A 17,208-nucleotide genomic window follows, 5' to 3' on the forward strand; every position below is an offset into this window, starting at 1 on the left:
GAATAGGCTATAATAATTTCTGTGAACCAGCACAGGCACGTAACTTTCTGGTACTATCTAGCCTTCACTGCAACAAATTATCAACTCAATCAAAATAGTCAGGTCTCTGATAATTTTTAATTATGTTCTTTAAGGCAAGCTCTAGAAACCTTTCACATAGCTTATGTCATGAAGACACACTTGTTGTTGTGATTGATCTCACAGAAACATAGCCTTAGATTGCTAAGCTATCTGTGTTAGACCCCTCCTCTATCTGAAAAGAAACACCACCACACATGGGACTGGTTAGCTAAGGAGTTCTGAACTGCACAGCCCAGCAGCTAAGAGTGCAGAGCAGTATTTGTAAGATTATGTGCCTCTTCCATGCAGATGCTCTTCTTCATTTGTGCATCTTGGCAAATACTCATTTTATAGCTCACACCAACAGCTTAATCAAAGAAGCTAACTACTCCATCTTAAAAGCTCTAAGTAACATACAAACTTGATGAAGGAAAAGTCAGTTTTGACCTGATGCTTCCGCCCCAAGACATTTTTCAGTGTAACCAGATTCCCCTGCAGCTTTGTTCAGCTCTGCTCTTTCACTCACTGACATATTTTTGTTATTCTGACTGGAAAATGCTTATTTCCACCCAAATCCTTCATGACAAAGGAATGCAAATGGATTTTTGTCTTAGTTCATATGTCCTAAAAAAAACCACTTCTGCAGAAGTCCCCTATATTTACTCCACAAAACCTCTTATTTATTTAGAGAAGCTGGACAAGTGTTTTGATTAATGTTGTCTGGACTGAATATCACTACGTACATCTCCCATCTGATCAGGACATTCAATGTAGAAATCACTCATCCATTTGATTCTGTGAACAGGAATTTAGCAATGGCTTCATGTATTGCACTCCTGCTGGCATGACTAGAAGCAATGCCATCTGATAATATGGAAGATACATTTTCATGGAGCAGTCATCAACATCCAAGACTTACCAATAAAGGGAAATTTAATTGAACTTGAACTTCCCCTTAATAAGGCAATAGAAAATACTTTTAAGCCTGGGCTGTCTATAGCCCAGTTCATATGGTTGTCATTAAAATCACAAATGTCATCCAAAAATACTATCCATTTGTCAGTTCAACACCTCATACTCCACAGTGCAGTAAACTATGAGACAGCACCAAGGTGCTTGTGTGTCATTATACCCTGCAAAGTGAGCAGGCTGGTTTTATTTTGATTCCCTAGAAGTAATTTTAATTCCCTTCTTTCCAATATCAGTCATAGATTCTTTGGATATTTCACTCTGCTTAACCTAATCACTAGTACACAGAAATTAGCTTCCACAGTTCATCACATAAGCTTTAAAGCATGTGCTGAATTCATTTGTAACTGGCTTCCTTCTCTTTCATTTGCAGTATCCAAAATACCACCCATCAGAAGATGACTCAGTGCCATCCCACAAACCTAAGGACTGCCCTCCTGGCTACCATCACTGTCAGCTTCCTCTTTGTTCACTGACATTCTGACATTTGAATCGCCACTGACATTTCCATTACCACAGTTCTTGCAGAATAACAAAACACTTTTGTTAAAGTTTTAAGATAAAAATATAGCTGGTAGGTTAGAAAGAACCATGTTCACAATCCCAATCCTCATCTAAAGATGGGAAGAATGTTAGTTGCGTTTGTGAAATTCAGAGGAAGCTGATCTATCAACTATTAATGGATACATCCATCTACTAATTATCCATTATTAATTTGATTTGGCTAATGCTGCAGAAAGTTCAGTTACTACGAGGACTGTGCCAATCAGTAGTCAGGTAGTCAGTCTTTCATCAGACACAAACTCAAGAAAAATTATTCTTTCATTTTGTAATACAATCCAAAACACACCAACATTTTTCACAAGATCTTAGCTTTTATGTCTGTTCCCATGAGGTAACTGATCTGTTGTGCTTTGCCCTTTAACTTACATGTTTTCTGCCATCACAGAAAACTGCATCACTTGTGGAACTGGTTGTCATGTCTTCTTCTTCCTTGCAGTTCATTTTGGTCAGAATTTCACTGCTACTTTGTGCCCCAGTGATAAGCTCCTGAAGACTGGGTGTACTTTTCATCTGTAAGAAATTCAGCAAGTAATTCTTTATTTCTTTTAATTTAAGAAAAATGCTCCGATTCCTCCAGTCATGTTGTCAGAAGAAAACTCAGGAAAGAGCTACAACCTACTCTGATCAATGTCACGCAGGTGACATGCTTGCCAAGACAATGAAATAACTTAATTTAAATGTTGATTTACAACTCTCTCATTCCAGCTAGTAGAACATTCATTATATTAATAATTTTCTGAAATCAACATACCACCACCTAATCTTGGGATCACTACCACAGCAATTACTAAGAATAGTCTACTAATAACACACCAGAAGTGGCAACATACTAATGAAAGGCCTTGCTAGCCTTTAACAAAACAATAATTTTGGAAGAAAAAAGAATCTTGCCTCCAGGAAATTAACAATAGTATTTTGCAATATGCATGACACATGCCCATATCTACCTATGCAAGAATGAATGCAAGTAGAAAGAGACTTGAAAATAGAAACAGACTCACAAGTTCTTACTTAGCTTTCATTATAGAAAAGGTTTGAATTTCTGACATGTTCTTGACTTTGTTTCAACTGAGTCCATTCAGCTTTCCAATTTTGCCATGAAAACACTGGTAATTTGTGGGAAATTAAGACACATAGTAGCAAACCCCTTTGAGATTTACCTTCAGCCACCTCTGTTACTAGTAACAACTCTTAATACAATGAAATGCCAAAGACTAACACAAAAGGCTCGAAATGTTCTGAAGATGGATATTAGCTTATTCTGGTGTACCAGTACCCCTGGATAATACAATCTATGAAAAGTATGTTCACAGTTTGATGGGTAGGAAAAGAGTGAAGTAAGAAATGTTACATGGTTAAGATCAAGAAAATAATTTATTAAAAAAAATAATTACAGGGATTACCTGAAAGACAAGAAATAATATATTTTGATTGACTCAACAAAAAGGATTGGGACTTATTTCCATAAAAGGAATAAATATATATTTAACAAACCTGGTAACTTCTCCTGCACAATTAGCAGAGAGTAATAAAGAATGGAGACAATATAGGAGGTAACACATTGAGATTACTTCTGAAAAAACAGGATAAGCAAAATCCAAACCAGTATACTGTTGTTATAAAGCAGAGACACTGCTATGTGTATATAACTGTCCTATCATAGGAACAGATGTAAGAATTCATTAAGTTCCTTGTGAGAAGGAAACAGACAGAAAATGCATTCAGAACATAGTCTCAAAAAAACCCCAAAGAAACCCAAAACATCACATTTTGCAGCAGAGAATTATCTTCTACTTTATAGAATCGTAACATGGTTAAGGTTTGAAGGGACCCTTAAAGATTATCCCTGCTATAAGCAGGGACTCCTCACATCAGACTGAGCTGCACAAAACCTCATCCAAAGTGGCCTTAAAGACGGGGCTTCCACAACCTCCCTAGGCAACGTGTGTCAGCACCTTACCACTCTCATGGTGAAGAATTTCTTCCCCTCTTTTAGTTTAAAACTATTACCTCATGTCTTATCACTACTCTCTCTGGTGAAAAGCCCCTCCCCATCTTTCCTGTAGTCCTCTTTCAAGTACTGAAAGGCTGCTATAAGGTCTCCCTGGAGCCTTCTCTTCTCCAGGCTGAACAGCCCCAACTCTCTCAGCCTGTCTTCATAGCAGAGGTGCTACAGCCCTTTGATCATTTTTGTGGCCCTTCTCTGGACCCTCTCCAACAGCTCTATGTCTTTCCTGTGCTGAGGGATCCAGAGCTGTACACAGTACTTTGGGTGAACTCTCACCAGAGCAGAGTAGAGGGGCAGAATCACCTCCCTGGCCCTGCTGGCCACACTTCTTTTGATGCAGCCCAAGATGCAATTGGCTCTCTGGGCTCCAGCACACACTGGCAGCTCATGTTGAGGTTCTCATCTACTACCACCCCCATGTCCTTCTCCTCAGGACTGCTCTCCAGCCATTCTCCCCCCAGCCTGTATTTGTGTCTGGGGTTGCGCCGACTCAGGTGCAGGACTCTGCACTGCGCCCTTGTTGAACTTCATGGGGTTGGCATGGGCCCACCTCTCAAGACTGTCAAGGTCCCTCTGGATGGCATCACTTCCCTCCAGGGTGTTAACTATTCCACACAGCTTGGTATCATCAGCAAACTTGCTGAAGATACACTCAATCACTCTGTCCATGTCTCCAACAAAGATACTAAACAGCAGTGGTCCCAGTACTGACCCCTAAGGGTCACCACTTGTCACTTGCTTCCACTTGGACACTCTACCACTGACCACAACTCTGTGGGTGTGGCCATTCACCCAATTACTTATCCACCAAGTGATCCATCTGTCAAATCCAGGTCTTGTCAGTTTGGAGACCAGGATGTTGTGTGGGTTTATAGAAACCTGAAACACCATCAATTTTACTTGCTAAAAAAACAACCTATACACAGTGAATTTTAGCTTCTACATGGACCAGAAAGACTCCACTATTGTGTTAAACAGAATGTAAGTGATTGACAAAGCAACATAACTACCAGTGCTAATCTTAGCATCAGGTCACATAAGCAAGACTCCCACTTAGTCCAGCTCTGAATGCCCGCAGCAACACACACCCACTGCCACAGGAGGGGTAGACCACAGCTACCCAGGCACCACAAAGCTCCCAAAGCTTGAACATGTCTGCTTCTTCCCCACTGAGGCACATATAATTGCAGCTCCGCTAATGAACTTTGATATTCTGATGGTGAGATGGTTAATTCAATTCACTTCCTAAATCCGGATTTTACACTGGTTGGTAGTTCTTGGCATTGGATTGTTTTTTCACTATTACTGAAGTTAAATAGAGTCTCTTTCAACTTTAATCTGAAGAAATTAGGCTCTGAATATATAATCAGTTTGAAAAATTACTTTAGAAACAGATAGCATTCTTAAGACTGAAGTGGTTCCCCAGTCTTACACCCTGCACATTCAAAATGACAAACTTACAGCTATTACTTCCCAATCATTCCTAGAAGAAAAATGCACGTGTTCTAGGGGAAAAAGAATACTCTTTTGATTAATTCTCTGAAAATGAAATTTCTTTCTGAGGTGGAAATCACAACAAGTAAGACTTCTACATCAAATTTTGTTATAAATTTGAGTAATTATTTGTTTTGCAAGGTTCTGTCCCTAAACTTAAGTCATAGTTCTAGTAAGGATGTAAACACATACCCCTACTAAGAGAAATGAAGGACCTCATGTCTTATCACTACTCTCTCTGGTGAAAAGCCCCTCCCCATCTTTCCTGTAGGCCTCTTTCAAGTACTGAAAGGCTGCTATAAGGTCTCCCTGGAGCCTTCTCTTCTCCAGGCTGAACAGCCCCAACTCTCTCAGCCTGTCTTCATAGCAGAGGTGCTACAGCCCTTTGATCATTTTTGTGGCCCTTCTCTGGACCCTCTCCAACAGCTCTATGTCTTTCCTGTGCTGAGGGATCCAGAGCTGTACACAGTACTTTGGGTGAACTCTCACCAGAGCAGAGTAGAGGGGCAGAATCACCTCCCTGGCCCTGCTGGCCACACTTCTTTTGATGCAGCCCAAGATGCAATTGGCTCTCTGGGCTCCAGCACACACTGGCAGCTCATGTTGAGGGTCTCATCTACTACCACCCCCATGTCCTTCTCCTCAGGACTGCTCTCCAGCCATTCTCCCCCCAGCCTGTATTTGTGTCTGGGGTTGCGCCGACTCAGGTGCAGGACTCTGCACTGCGCCCTTGTTGAACTTCATGGGGTTGGCATGGGCCCACCTCTCAAGACTGTCAAGGTCCCTCTGGATGGCATCACTTCCCTCCAGGGTGTTAACTATTCCACACAGCTTGGTATCATCAGCAAACTTGCTGAAGATACACTCAATCACTCTGTCCATGTCTCCAACAAAGATACTAAACAGCAGTGGTCCCAGTACTGACCCCTAAGGGTCACCACTTGTCACTTGCTTCCACTTGGACACTCTACCACTGACCACAACTCTGTGGGTGTGGCCATTCACCCAATTACTTATCCACCAAGTGATCCATCTGTCAAATCCAGGTCTTGTCAGTTTGGAGACCAGGATGTTGTGTGGGTTTATAGAAACCTGAAACACCATCAATTTTACTTGCTAAAAAAACAACCTATACACAGTGAATTTTAGCTTCTACATGGACCAGAAAGACTCCACTATTGTGTTAAACAGAATGTAAGTGATTGACAAAGCAACATAACTACCAGTGCTAATCTTAGCATCAGGTCACATAAGCAAGACTCCCACTTAGTCCAGCTCTGAATGCCCGCAGCAACACACACCCACTGCCACAGGAGGGGTAGACCACAGCTACCCAGGCACCACAAAGCTCCCAAAGCTTGAACATGTCTGCTTCTTCCCCACTGAGGCACATATAATTGCAGCTCCGCTAATGAACTTTGATATTCTGATGGTGAGATGGTTAATTCAATTCACTTCCTAAATCCGGATTTTACACTGGTTGGTAGTTCTTGGCATTGGATTGTTTTTTCACTATTACTGAAGTTAAATAGAGTCTCTTTCAACTTTAATCTGAAGAAATTAGGCTCTGAATATATAATCAGTTTGAAAAATTACTTTAGAAACAGATAGCATTCTTAAGACTGAAGTGGTTCCCCAGTCTTACACCCTGCACATTCAAAATGACAAACTTACAGCTATTACTTCCCAATCATTCCTAGAAGAAAAATGCACGTGTTCTAGGGGAAAAAGAATACTCTTTTGATTAATTCTCTGAAAATGAAATTTCTTTCTGAGGTGGAACAAATCCAGGTCTTGTCAGTTTGGAGACCAGGATGTTGTGTGGGTTTATAGAAACCTGAAACACCATCAATTTTACTTGCTAAAAAAACAACCTATACACAGTGAATTTTAGCTTCTACATGGACCAGAAAGACTCCACTATTGTGTTAAACAGAATGTAAGTGATTGACAAAGCAACATAACTACCAGTGCTAATCTTAGCATCAGGTCACATAAGCAAGACTCCCACTTAGTCCAGCTCTGAATGCCCGCAGCAACACACACCCACTGCCACAGGAGGGGTAGACCACAGCTACCCAGGCACCACAAAGCTCCCAAAGCTTGAACATGTCTGCTTCTTCCCCACTGAGGCACATATAATTGCAGCTCCGCTAATGAACTTTGATATTCTGATGGTGAGATGGTTAATTCAATTCACTTCCTAAATCCGGATTTTACACTGGTTGGTAGTTCTTGGCATTGGATTGTTTTTTCACTATTACTGAAGTTAAATAGAGTCTCTTTCAACTTTAATCTGAAGAAATTAGGCTCTGAATATATAATCAGTTTGAAAAATTACTTTAGAAACAGATAGCATTCTTAAGACTGAAGTGGTTCCCCAGTCTTACACCCTGCACATTCAAAATGACAAACTTACAGCTATTACTTCCCAGTCATTCCTAGAAGAAAAATGCACGTGTTCTAGGGGAAAAAGAATACTCTTTTGATTAATTCTCTGAAAATGAAATTTCTTTCTGAGGTGGAAATCACAACAAGTAAGACTTCTACATCAAATTTTGTTATAAATTTGAGTAATTATTTGTTTTGCAAGGTTCTGTCCCTAAACTTAAGTCATAGTTCTAGTAAGGATGTAAACACATACCCCTACTAAGAGAAATGAAGGATGGAAAAGAAAAAAAATGAATGGAAGGATAATGCAATAGTGTCATTGACAGAGATTAAAAACATACTTTTTAAAAAACATTAAAGATACAAAAAGCCATCATGTAAGTACAGGGACAAATGAGTAAAATTTTCTTCAATATAAAAAAACCCAAACTTAAATGGCACAGATTAAATGAATAAGAAAAATTTATCAACAGTAATTCTACCAAAACTAAAATTCTAACTTACATACATTCTGACTGGTTTGAATGAAACAAAAGCTCTCTGATTCAGAGAAATAGATCTCTGACACACAAACAACATTGAAATCTATCTTTCAAAATATGTAATGCAAAGAGTCAACCTAATTTAACTCCTAAATCTTTAAATGGGCAATTAAAATCCCAAACAAATAATTCTCAAGCCAAAGAACCCATAGCCATCTATGAAACAGGGACAGACTGTGTATGATCAGCAAGCAATGAAGCATAGTTTAAATTCATATTATCTACAACTCCAGTGTTTTTGGATACTTTAAAAGAGCAGTGCTCTGCTAGTGGAATAAAATAGCACTGAAGTGTGGTTTGCCACAATGAAAGCAGCACTTGGGCAGTCAATATCATTGCCAATGTTGTTTATAATATAGTTACATACAAAAATACCAGAACCGATTTTGCAGAGTTCACAGATCTTGCTGGGCTAATTCAAACCACTAGTTTGTGTGGTCTGACATCCTGTCTCTTTCATTTATCAACACCTAACACTTCAGAGGAAAGTGGAAAGTGTGCACCAAGGGAGCTGTGAGTAATATTTGCCATGAGGTCTGGCCTAAAGCAAAAGCTTTTCTCAGCACCTAATTCAGGCACTTAGCAGACCACATTTACCTCATTCAAAGGAAAAAGGCAATTCAGTAAGTACCCACTATGTGGAAAACTAAGTATGGACAAAGTTCAGTCATTTGAGAGGTGAAGATGTACAAAACCAAAATCTTCACTGTAACTTTAAGGCAGATTTGTTACATCATCTTCAGTTTTGCACAATTTGTGGAAAAACAGATTACTGGATTTTCTCAAACTACTCAAGTGAACACTGAAAGCTAGAGACTGTAACCAAAGCAAAAGGGAAGTCGCCCAGCAACTAACAGCAATCAACTTCCCTCCTTGCCAAAGGAAAAAGTGCTCAGGAAGCGTCAGGATGGGTTTTGTTTGGTCATAGCTTGGTCCTGTTCAGCAGCAAGAGGAGTAGGACAAGAGACAGAGCACCTCCCTGCAGCCCAAAAATCAAACAGAGCAGACATCAATCAGCCTCAAGATATCCTGTGAGCACCTGAGACCCATCCTCTCTCTCTCTGTGTGACAGTCTTTGTGAAATCTCAGTTTAACATTTCAGCTCTTGGCTGAGACTGAGTGTGCAGACTTAGTCAAAAATCTTGTGAACAATCAGGGTTCTGGCCACAGTCAGTGAACATCAGCTAATCCCTGCTCATATAGGAAAAGTAAAATCCCACTGAGTAAGTAACTATGCTTACAAATATATTCCATTCCTGAAACAACCCTTACAGTTAGAGATTGTGTATAATAATATGGATACCCTGCTTGTAATGTTGATGGCAGTGTCAGACTGGCTCCTTCTTTGCCTCCTTCTTTCCATGTTCTTCCCATAGTCTGTGGTTAGGAGACTTCTATCAGCCATATCATTCTGGGACTTCGAGATTTCTGAAGTGAAAACAAAGAGATAAGTCACTCTAACAAGCATGGCAAGCAATCCTGCAGATTTATAGGCTAATTCTCTAGCTTTCAAACTTTCATCCTTCAATTTTAGTATTGATCTCCTAAGAGTAAGAAACAGATGGGAAGGCAAGGGCTTGTCCCATTTCGTATAATTATATTTTGCCTAGCCAAATCTTTCCTGCTGTTTCAACTGGAAATTATACTCCTTGCTTCCTATCATTATAGCTGCTGCAAGGAATTCTTGTATGCTATCAAATACAGTTTCCTTGTAGAAAAAGCTACTACAGTCCCTCCATGTAGCTTGATTTGCAAAGCAGTTTGGTTTGGTTCAGGATAAAAATAAAATAATTATAAAGCATAAAGCAACGCAATGATGGAAATTAGTGAGCTGAGCATATTGAAAAATATTCAGAAATTTATCCAAAATATGGATGAGAGATATTACATATTCTGGTTCCAAACCACATACAATTTTAGAAACATGAGTAGCCCTCAATAACATTACTCATATGGATAAGTTTATGTCCATACTTAAGTACTTTACTGAATTAGCACTTCAATAACATCTAGATTATTGTCTAATAAATCCATAGCCCAAGTGGACATTTAGTGCACCACCTTTTGCTTCTTATTCCTCAGGGTACAGTGAGAACTTCACTTAAAGGGAAGGGCAGCACTCATCCACGTTCTTAGGTTGAAAACCAGCATGCTTAGCAGCAGACACTTTCTTGCAAAGCCCAGATAGTCTCTCATGAAGAATTAATAACTTTTAAGTGGTACATGAAATGGCTATCAGATGTTTAATTCATACAGGAGAAAAAAATATTTCTCTCATAACATGAGCCTGTGTAGAGGAACCTCAGACAGCAGATAATATGTCATTATGGTATTGAAAAAACATACACACACACCCTTAAGTGTGATTTTTAAAGCCACTTTGGCTTAATTTTGTTCTTAGCAGCAATCTCTTCTCAGATGTTTACTGTACTCCATGTACACCATTATGGCATCATGTGGCATATTCATAGGCAGGCTTAATTAAGTAATCTCTGACTGTAAATGAAACCAGTTTTTTTTAAATACACAGTGAAATCGGAGATCATAAAAGAGACTGGAGTGAGAGATCTAATGGAATAGATACAATCTGAGTAGCTTGACCAGCAGTAGAAGCAGAAACACAAGCTTGACTCACTCTCTCTTAAAATGAACAGGTTATAGTACAAGTTAGTGTGAGAAAAAAATATGATTGCTCAGTCTCCACATCTATTCCTCCTCTGGCTTCTATATTCAAATGGTCACTAAAAAGGACACTAACTCTAGTGCCAAGGGCAATTTTGCTCTGCAAATAAAACTACAACCAGCAACTCATTTTACATTCTCCAAATGGCAACCATTGGATTGTAATCTCCTGTTGCTGCCAAACCACCCTGGAACAGGAGGTAACAGCACAAAAAGCAGACTGTACAATGGCAGCATTGTGCTCCACGCGCTAATCCTTTGTTCCTGCTGCTCTCAGACATGCACACACACTGGCTCCAGTGATAGAATCAGAGGCATAATGAGGTTCTCCAGGTTTATTTACTGCAATACAGAAGAGCTGGGCATATTAAATACCTCTGCAAACCAGGACATTTTTATCTAGATAAGATACAGAGTACTAACTTTAGACACTCGTGACCGTAAGTATTTATCAGCGAAGTACCAGGTTTCACTAAGAGACCATATTGTCTGAAAGGGCTGGATTCTTAAGGTAAGAAGCACAAGTCTTTATCTCTATAAAACTTTCTATATGTTTCAATAATTTACTCCAGTGACTGCAACAGCCTGTTATTTTCTCACAAGTTAAAAGATTCTGCCCCAACTGAGGATGATAGCACCTAATTGGGGTTTCACATAAAGCTGAACTGAGCTAACAACTTGTTGCCATCCCCCTTTGCAACAACTGCTGTTTCCTCCTCAATCTCTGGTTCTTGAGCACAAGGCCCAGCACCTTTTCTCTGTTGTGCAGGCTCCAACATATATACCCTACCTTGAGCCTATTTAACTCACTAAACTAGCAGAAAAGTACCTATTTGTTTCATCTGGGTTAATACTCTGCTCTTATAATTAGCTAAATCACTTTCCAGATGGGTCCAGAAACACTTGTGCTAATTGAAGTTAATGGCAGCATAAGGCCAGAAACAGAGAAGAAATAACATAGGGGAAGTAGGACCTTCCTTTTGGTAGCAGTGAACTATTGCATTAACTTGCTGCAGTCCTGACAGTCTTTACTAGTAACAGTGGGATACGATCTTCAAACTAACTAAATGCAGGATCAATTACTTTGAATCCAACTCCATGCCTTCTCGGCTAGCTGCTTCCAATAACAAAATATCCTGTGCCACCCCTACACTACACTTCCACTGTGAAGGACAAACAGCCACTGTGTCTCTACATGGCTTTAATATGTGTTCACACAGACATAACACCACATTTGTGCAGTTAAAGAGGAACAGCCCCTTAGGATGGATGGAAGGAGTTAGAGGAAGGATCAAACAAGAGCTAAAACAAGAGTTAGGGGAAAGGGCAGAAAGGCACTAAAGCCAAATTTTTTCAGGTCTGATCTCACATTTGGGGTTGTCTAAGATGAAGCCAGTAACAAAACACTAAGGTGTTTTGTGTATTCAAATACATGCACATCTGCAAGCCCCTGTAATCTGTGTAAGTCTCAGAAGTGGTTTTCCTCTGGCCACAGATGCCTTTAATCTGTTCTTCACAAATGCTGGCTGTCCTCTGTGTAGTTAAGATTAGAGATGCACATACAGTCTGCACCCTAAGGAACAGCAGGCAGCGTAAGTGAATGGAAGGAACCAAAAGCATCAAAACGAAAACAGAGCTGTTCGGACTGGCTGGCTCTTCAGTATGCACAGAAATAAACCATATCACTAGAGAGAAAGAGGAAGGAAGTCCTCTTGAAAATTGCCAGTGAATGAAAATGTTAAACTACTTCCATTACATGATAGATTCTTTGAGAGGGTCTGCTGGGGTTCAGGCAGATAGGTAACACAAAGATCACTACGAGAGAAAATGGTTATTAAGCTGTACTAGCGTGAGTTAAATATACTGCATCTGAACACCCAGTAAACTTAAAATTAAAATTATACAGTCTTTTCACATCTTTACAAGAAAGGCATTCTGGGTTGGTATCATCAGTTTGTTAAACAACGAGCAAAATACTGAAGGAGAATTAGACTTACTGTTCTGCTTTTCAAGTTGACTCAGTCTTGGCCTTAGTCACTTCAGCCATTACTCATTACCTTTTGTTTATAACTATTTTTTGGCCAACATTTTAGAAAAAAATCAAAACATTTGACTATGTTAGTCTAGAATGACAAAGCAGTGAAAACTACTTACTTTTTATATGTGTTGTGAGAGACAAAAACAAGTTTTCCACAGATTTATTAAAACTTTTTGACTGGCTGAGTTCCTGCAAATGGGAGATGCCAAGAGTAAGAAAACACACAGTATCTGCTGTTTTAAAGCTATCACAATCATGTATCTACAGACATAACAATCAGATGGTAAGGCTGCAGCCCCTTCCTCTCTTCTGAAGACAAATACATCCGAGGACACGTTGACATGGTTGACCACAGTCACACTAATGTACAAAGAGGGAAAACAACCTTTTTGGTTCCATATTCTTTGATATGCAAGTGGAACTTGTTGTAGGGAGATGTCAATAGCAATTTCATAAATACAACTAATTACATCACTGATTTGTTGTAACATATTTAATGCTACTACTACTACAGATGTTCTTGAGCCTCTGAATCAAAGAGTTTTGATCAAACTCCAGGTATGCATATATTAGAATATTTACAGAATTGCAATGGGTTTTGAAACCAGAGCCTCATTTCAGTCCAAAATGAACTGAAACAGTACCTTAGTGTGATTTCAAAGAGTTCTCAGCCATAGCATCCTATTCTGTCCACTAAAAATTGTAATGCAAAGGCAACCATCATATTAACTGTTTGTCACTCAGTAATGAGAGTAACATATGGAATGATCTCTTTATAAATGACTACTGAATATCATAGGTTCAGGAGATCTCAGTCCAGCCTTCCTTGTAGTGAGGCACCAAAAACCATTAGAGAGGGTTAATCACTCCCCTCAAAAACTGAAAACTAATTGCAAACATCCCTCATTATAGACTCTGATTTCTCCCTCCTACTACCAACACAGCATATAAAAAAATTACAGGAACTTAAAACAGCATTTACATTGCAAGGTGATGCTACAGCAGTTGCTAATTACTGCATTTCTGTGGCTGGCCTTTTCATATGGATGGCACTCTAAGAGGTCTGTGCATACATATATTTTGCAGATACTTACAGTTACTGTCATGTTGCTTGCTGTGAAAGGAGGTGGAGTCGGAGGAACAACAGAAATGTTACTAGAACTTTAAGAGACAATAAACAGTGAAACAATTAATACATTCAGCTAATATATAGATAAATAAACCACATTTGTGCACAGTATACTTATTACCTGCTTTCCCGCAATCTGAAGATCTGGGTCTTAAAGAGTTGCAGCACAAGCTTATTACATGTTTGTAAGAATTAGGACTACTATCTTCCCAATCTTGGGCTGGTGTAGGCAGAATTATTAATTTAAAACAATCAGGAAGGCCTAATTTGGGACAGGCTTCCTAGACTTCTGTATAGATGGCAGTATTACAGTCCCTGTCCTGACTGTTACAACACAACTCCAGTGTAACACACCCCACCTCTGTTTCAGAGATGTTTTCAGAAAACAGTCATCTTTATTTTCAACACTAAAAGGATTTGTCCTTGCCCTGGCCCAGAGCTGTTAGGACCCCTTTACAGCATTCCAGCCTTTTCATTTGTTGTAAATAGCTTTTGTGAAAAAAATTAAAAAGTTATCTGACTGAGTTTGATAACAGCACAATTACAAACCCTAGAAGCAGCCAGTAAACTTCTTTTTTTATTTTCTTTTTCTTTTACCACATCCTTATGCAGCCATGGTTAGGATCATAGCTAGCTGACTGTAAGCTTCTGTTTTATGCAGCTATGTTTCAATAGATAACTATCATAAAATCAAGACCATTTTTTGTATCTTATCTTTGTTGTTGGCTTTTTTTCCAGTTCAAGTAGACTGATATTTCATTATACATCACTGGCAACATTTTCAGTACGTTCATGCTTAGCCCTCAAGTAAAAGTATTTATTCAGTGTAAACTGGATGTTTTACTTAAGTTTCAGTAACCAGACACACCTTCCTGAACACAGAGTTTCTTGTCTACGACTTAGTCTAAAGCTAGAAAATCAGCAATATCTCCCATTGAGGAAATAATTAAGTTATTGATATTACAGCTAGTATATCATTTTTGTATCTTATCATTCAAAAGTAATGTGTAAATTTGAAAGATAATGGTGTAAACAAGTATGCAAAAAAATGTAAGCAGATCCTATAAAAAAAACTCCACATTTCTTCATTTCAAGTAAATAAGGAGCCATCACTGTAAACATAGTACTCTCTTTTGTACTTAAGACCTTTTCTAGGAATGGCTGAGAGATAAAAATGGTAAATTTTCTATGCTTCTATCATTTGTACTCCAAAAGTATTGAAATTCCTTTTTCAAAATTTAAAAAAAAAATAGACAAAACAAAACATGAACTGGTGGCCAGTTTATAACATACAATATATTGCCTATACAATTTCCCAGTGTCCTAGGACCACTTGTCCTTTTACAAGTCTTACCTCAGTTTCTGATAAGATTTCAAGAGCTTTGCACCAACTGTTTCATGTCTGCCTGTGAAGGAGAAACAAGATCACCCAAAGGTCATTTATCAACAACAACAGCTACTAACACCTGCATAATGCTTTTTTAAATCAGTGCCACTTCAGAAACTGGCCTTTATTTGCAGAAGCTCATGCAAGCCAGGAGTGAAAACCCCTACCTGACATATCAGTGTACATGCCAAGCAACATGCAAGTCTCTCCTGTATCACAAATTATATCACAATTACACCTTCCCCTCTCACAGGTGACACATGCAGACCAGCTCTTCACAAATGCTGAGGACAATGATGTACAGATGCAAACAGGCCCACTCCTACAGGCTGCTAAGTGCCCTCAGCTTCCTGAGGTCCAGGAGGCATGTAGTGCACAGCCCCACTGTGCTGAAGCACACTTCAATCATGAGCCTCAAACACTGTGGAAGGCTTGAAAATATGTACAAGAGTGACATGTGGTAATCTCTTCATCTTAGGAAAAATTCTTTTCACTTTTCCTACTAGAGACTTGAACAGTCATGAAAACATGTGACCAGCTCACAAATACGAGCAAACCCCTTTGCTACAGCCACCCCTGGGGGGAAATAGCTACCCTGTCACGTTCCTCAGGTGAGCAGCCACATGATGTAAAGAACACCAAGGGCTCCATCAGGCAGAAACAAAGGAGACATAAAAATGCAGTTTGCTCCTGAGTGATTGCAAACAGAAAGGCTAAATGTATGTAACAAGTGGCTGATTGAAAATACCTGAAGTGGCTTTAATCAGTAATCATTCCAAACACAACAAGTAGCATGTGATCCATGCTTTGCTGAAGATGTTATTAATTATAACCTATTACTTACATATAAGTAGCAGATCTTAGTGACGGTAGAAACAATAATTCAGTTATTGTTGTTACAAATTTCAATTAGATTTCCAGACTTAATGCTCTGTTATTACTAAAGTAGTATTTGGCATCTCGATTTATTGGCATAATTAAATTATTTCTTACATTTTTAAATTCATTAGTCTGTAAAAGCAACATACAACTTTTATGAAAATATATTAATTTTACTCTTAGGTAGAAGCTACACAAAATTACTAAAAAGCATGCTGAGGTAGCTTTTTTTTTTTAACTCTGCAATATGAGAAAACTTCACTATAACATGTACTTTTTCAGTTAAACGTATTTTAGAGACACTATTTCACTTCTGTTATATTTTCAAACCAAAAGAGGGCACTGTCTCTCCAGGCTTGAAGGATATCTAGCTACAACGGCTGCTGTGTTGCAAAGTGTGAGATTTTTTAGTATCTTTAATTATATAAGTTGTTCTGATCAAAAGGAACTAAATAAAACGTATTTCTCCCTGCAGACTTATCTTCTGTATATCCTTAGATCTTTGTGATTTCAACAGCATTACTAATAGACTAACTAAGCAAAAATGCTTCCAGCACCCACAAAGCTTTGATAATGCAAGGTGAGAACTCACTTTTTTAACTAGAAAGAGGGACAGTTTATATCTTGCAATACCAGATTCAGTGTCTGAGAACAATACAGCATTTTTCCAATAACTGTGAGAGATGTTAAAAATACCAGCTTTAGACTTGCTGAAAAGAATACGAGGGAAAATTATTAACAATCTTTATGGAATACAACTGTGCTTTAAAAGATCAGTCAATTAATATATTAAAATCAGAAATCATGTTAGCTAGCATGGAATTAAGTGAACTCTTTCAAATTCTAAATTGGTTTAGGAGGAAATGTGGCTCAGCTTCTTAACATACTACCCGCTGTCTTTTGTGAATACCAAAATGTGCCCGATTATATTCTTCCCTTTATAAACTTCTTCCTATTCAAGTTTCCCAAGAGATAATTAAGGTTCAGTGCTCTTCATACCACACGGGTACTGGAATCGAAACTGAAACAATTAGCTGCAGCGAGGCACAAAGTGAAATGGTGGCT

At 38.8% G+C, this 17,208-nt stretch overlaps 1 protein-coding gene across 1 annotated transcript in view; it reads right to left on the bottom strand.

Annotated features, from left to right (window-relative positions):
- SYTL3 (synaptotagmin-like 3) overlaps nt 1–17,208 on the bottom strand; it is a 31,270-nt gene that overhangs the window by 8,889 nt on the left and 5,173 nt on the right. The window contains exons 4-8 of the mRNA XM_009998533.1: nt 15,232–15,283; nt 13,849–13,903; nt 12,865–12,937; nt 9,332–9,456; nt 1,960–2,103 (exon numbers count right to left, since the gene is read on the bottom strand). Coding sequence (XP_009996835.1) covers nt 1,960–2,103; nt 9,332–9,456; nt 12,865–12,937; nt 13,849–13,903; nt 15,232–15,283 — 449 coding nt within the window. The remainder of the gene's footprint in view (nt 1–1,959; nt 2,104–9,331; nt 9,457–12,864; nt 12,938–13,848; nt 13,904–15,231; nt 15,284–17,208) is intronic.

This window comes from Chaetura pelagica, unplaced genomic scaffold (assembly GCF_000747805.2).
Source record: "Chaetura pelagica isolate M959 unplaced genomic scaffold, ChaPel_1.0 scaffold455, whole genome shotgun sequence".
NCBI classification, from domain to species: Eukaryota; Metazoa; Chordata; class Aves; order Apodiformes; family Apodidae; genus Chaetura; species Chaetura pelagica.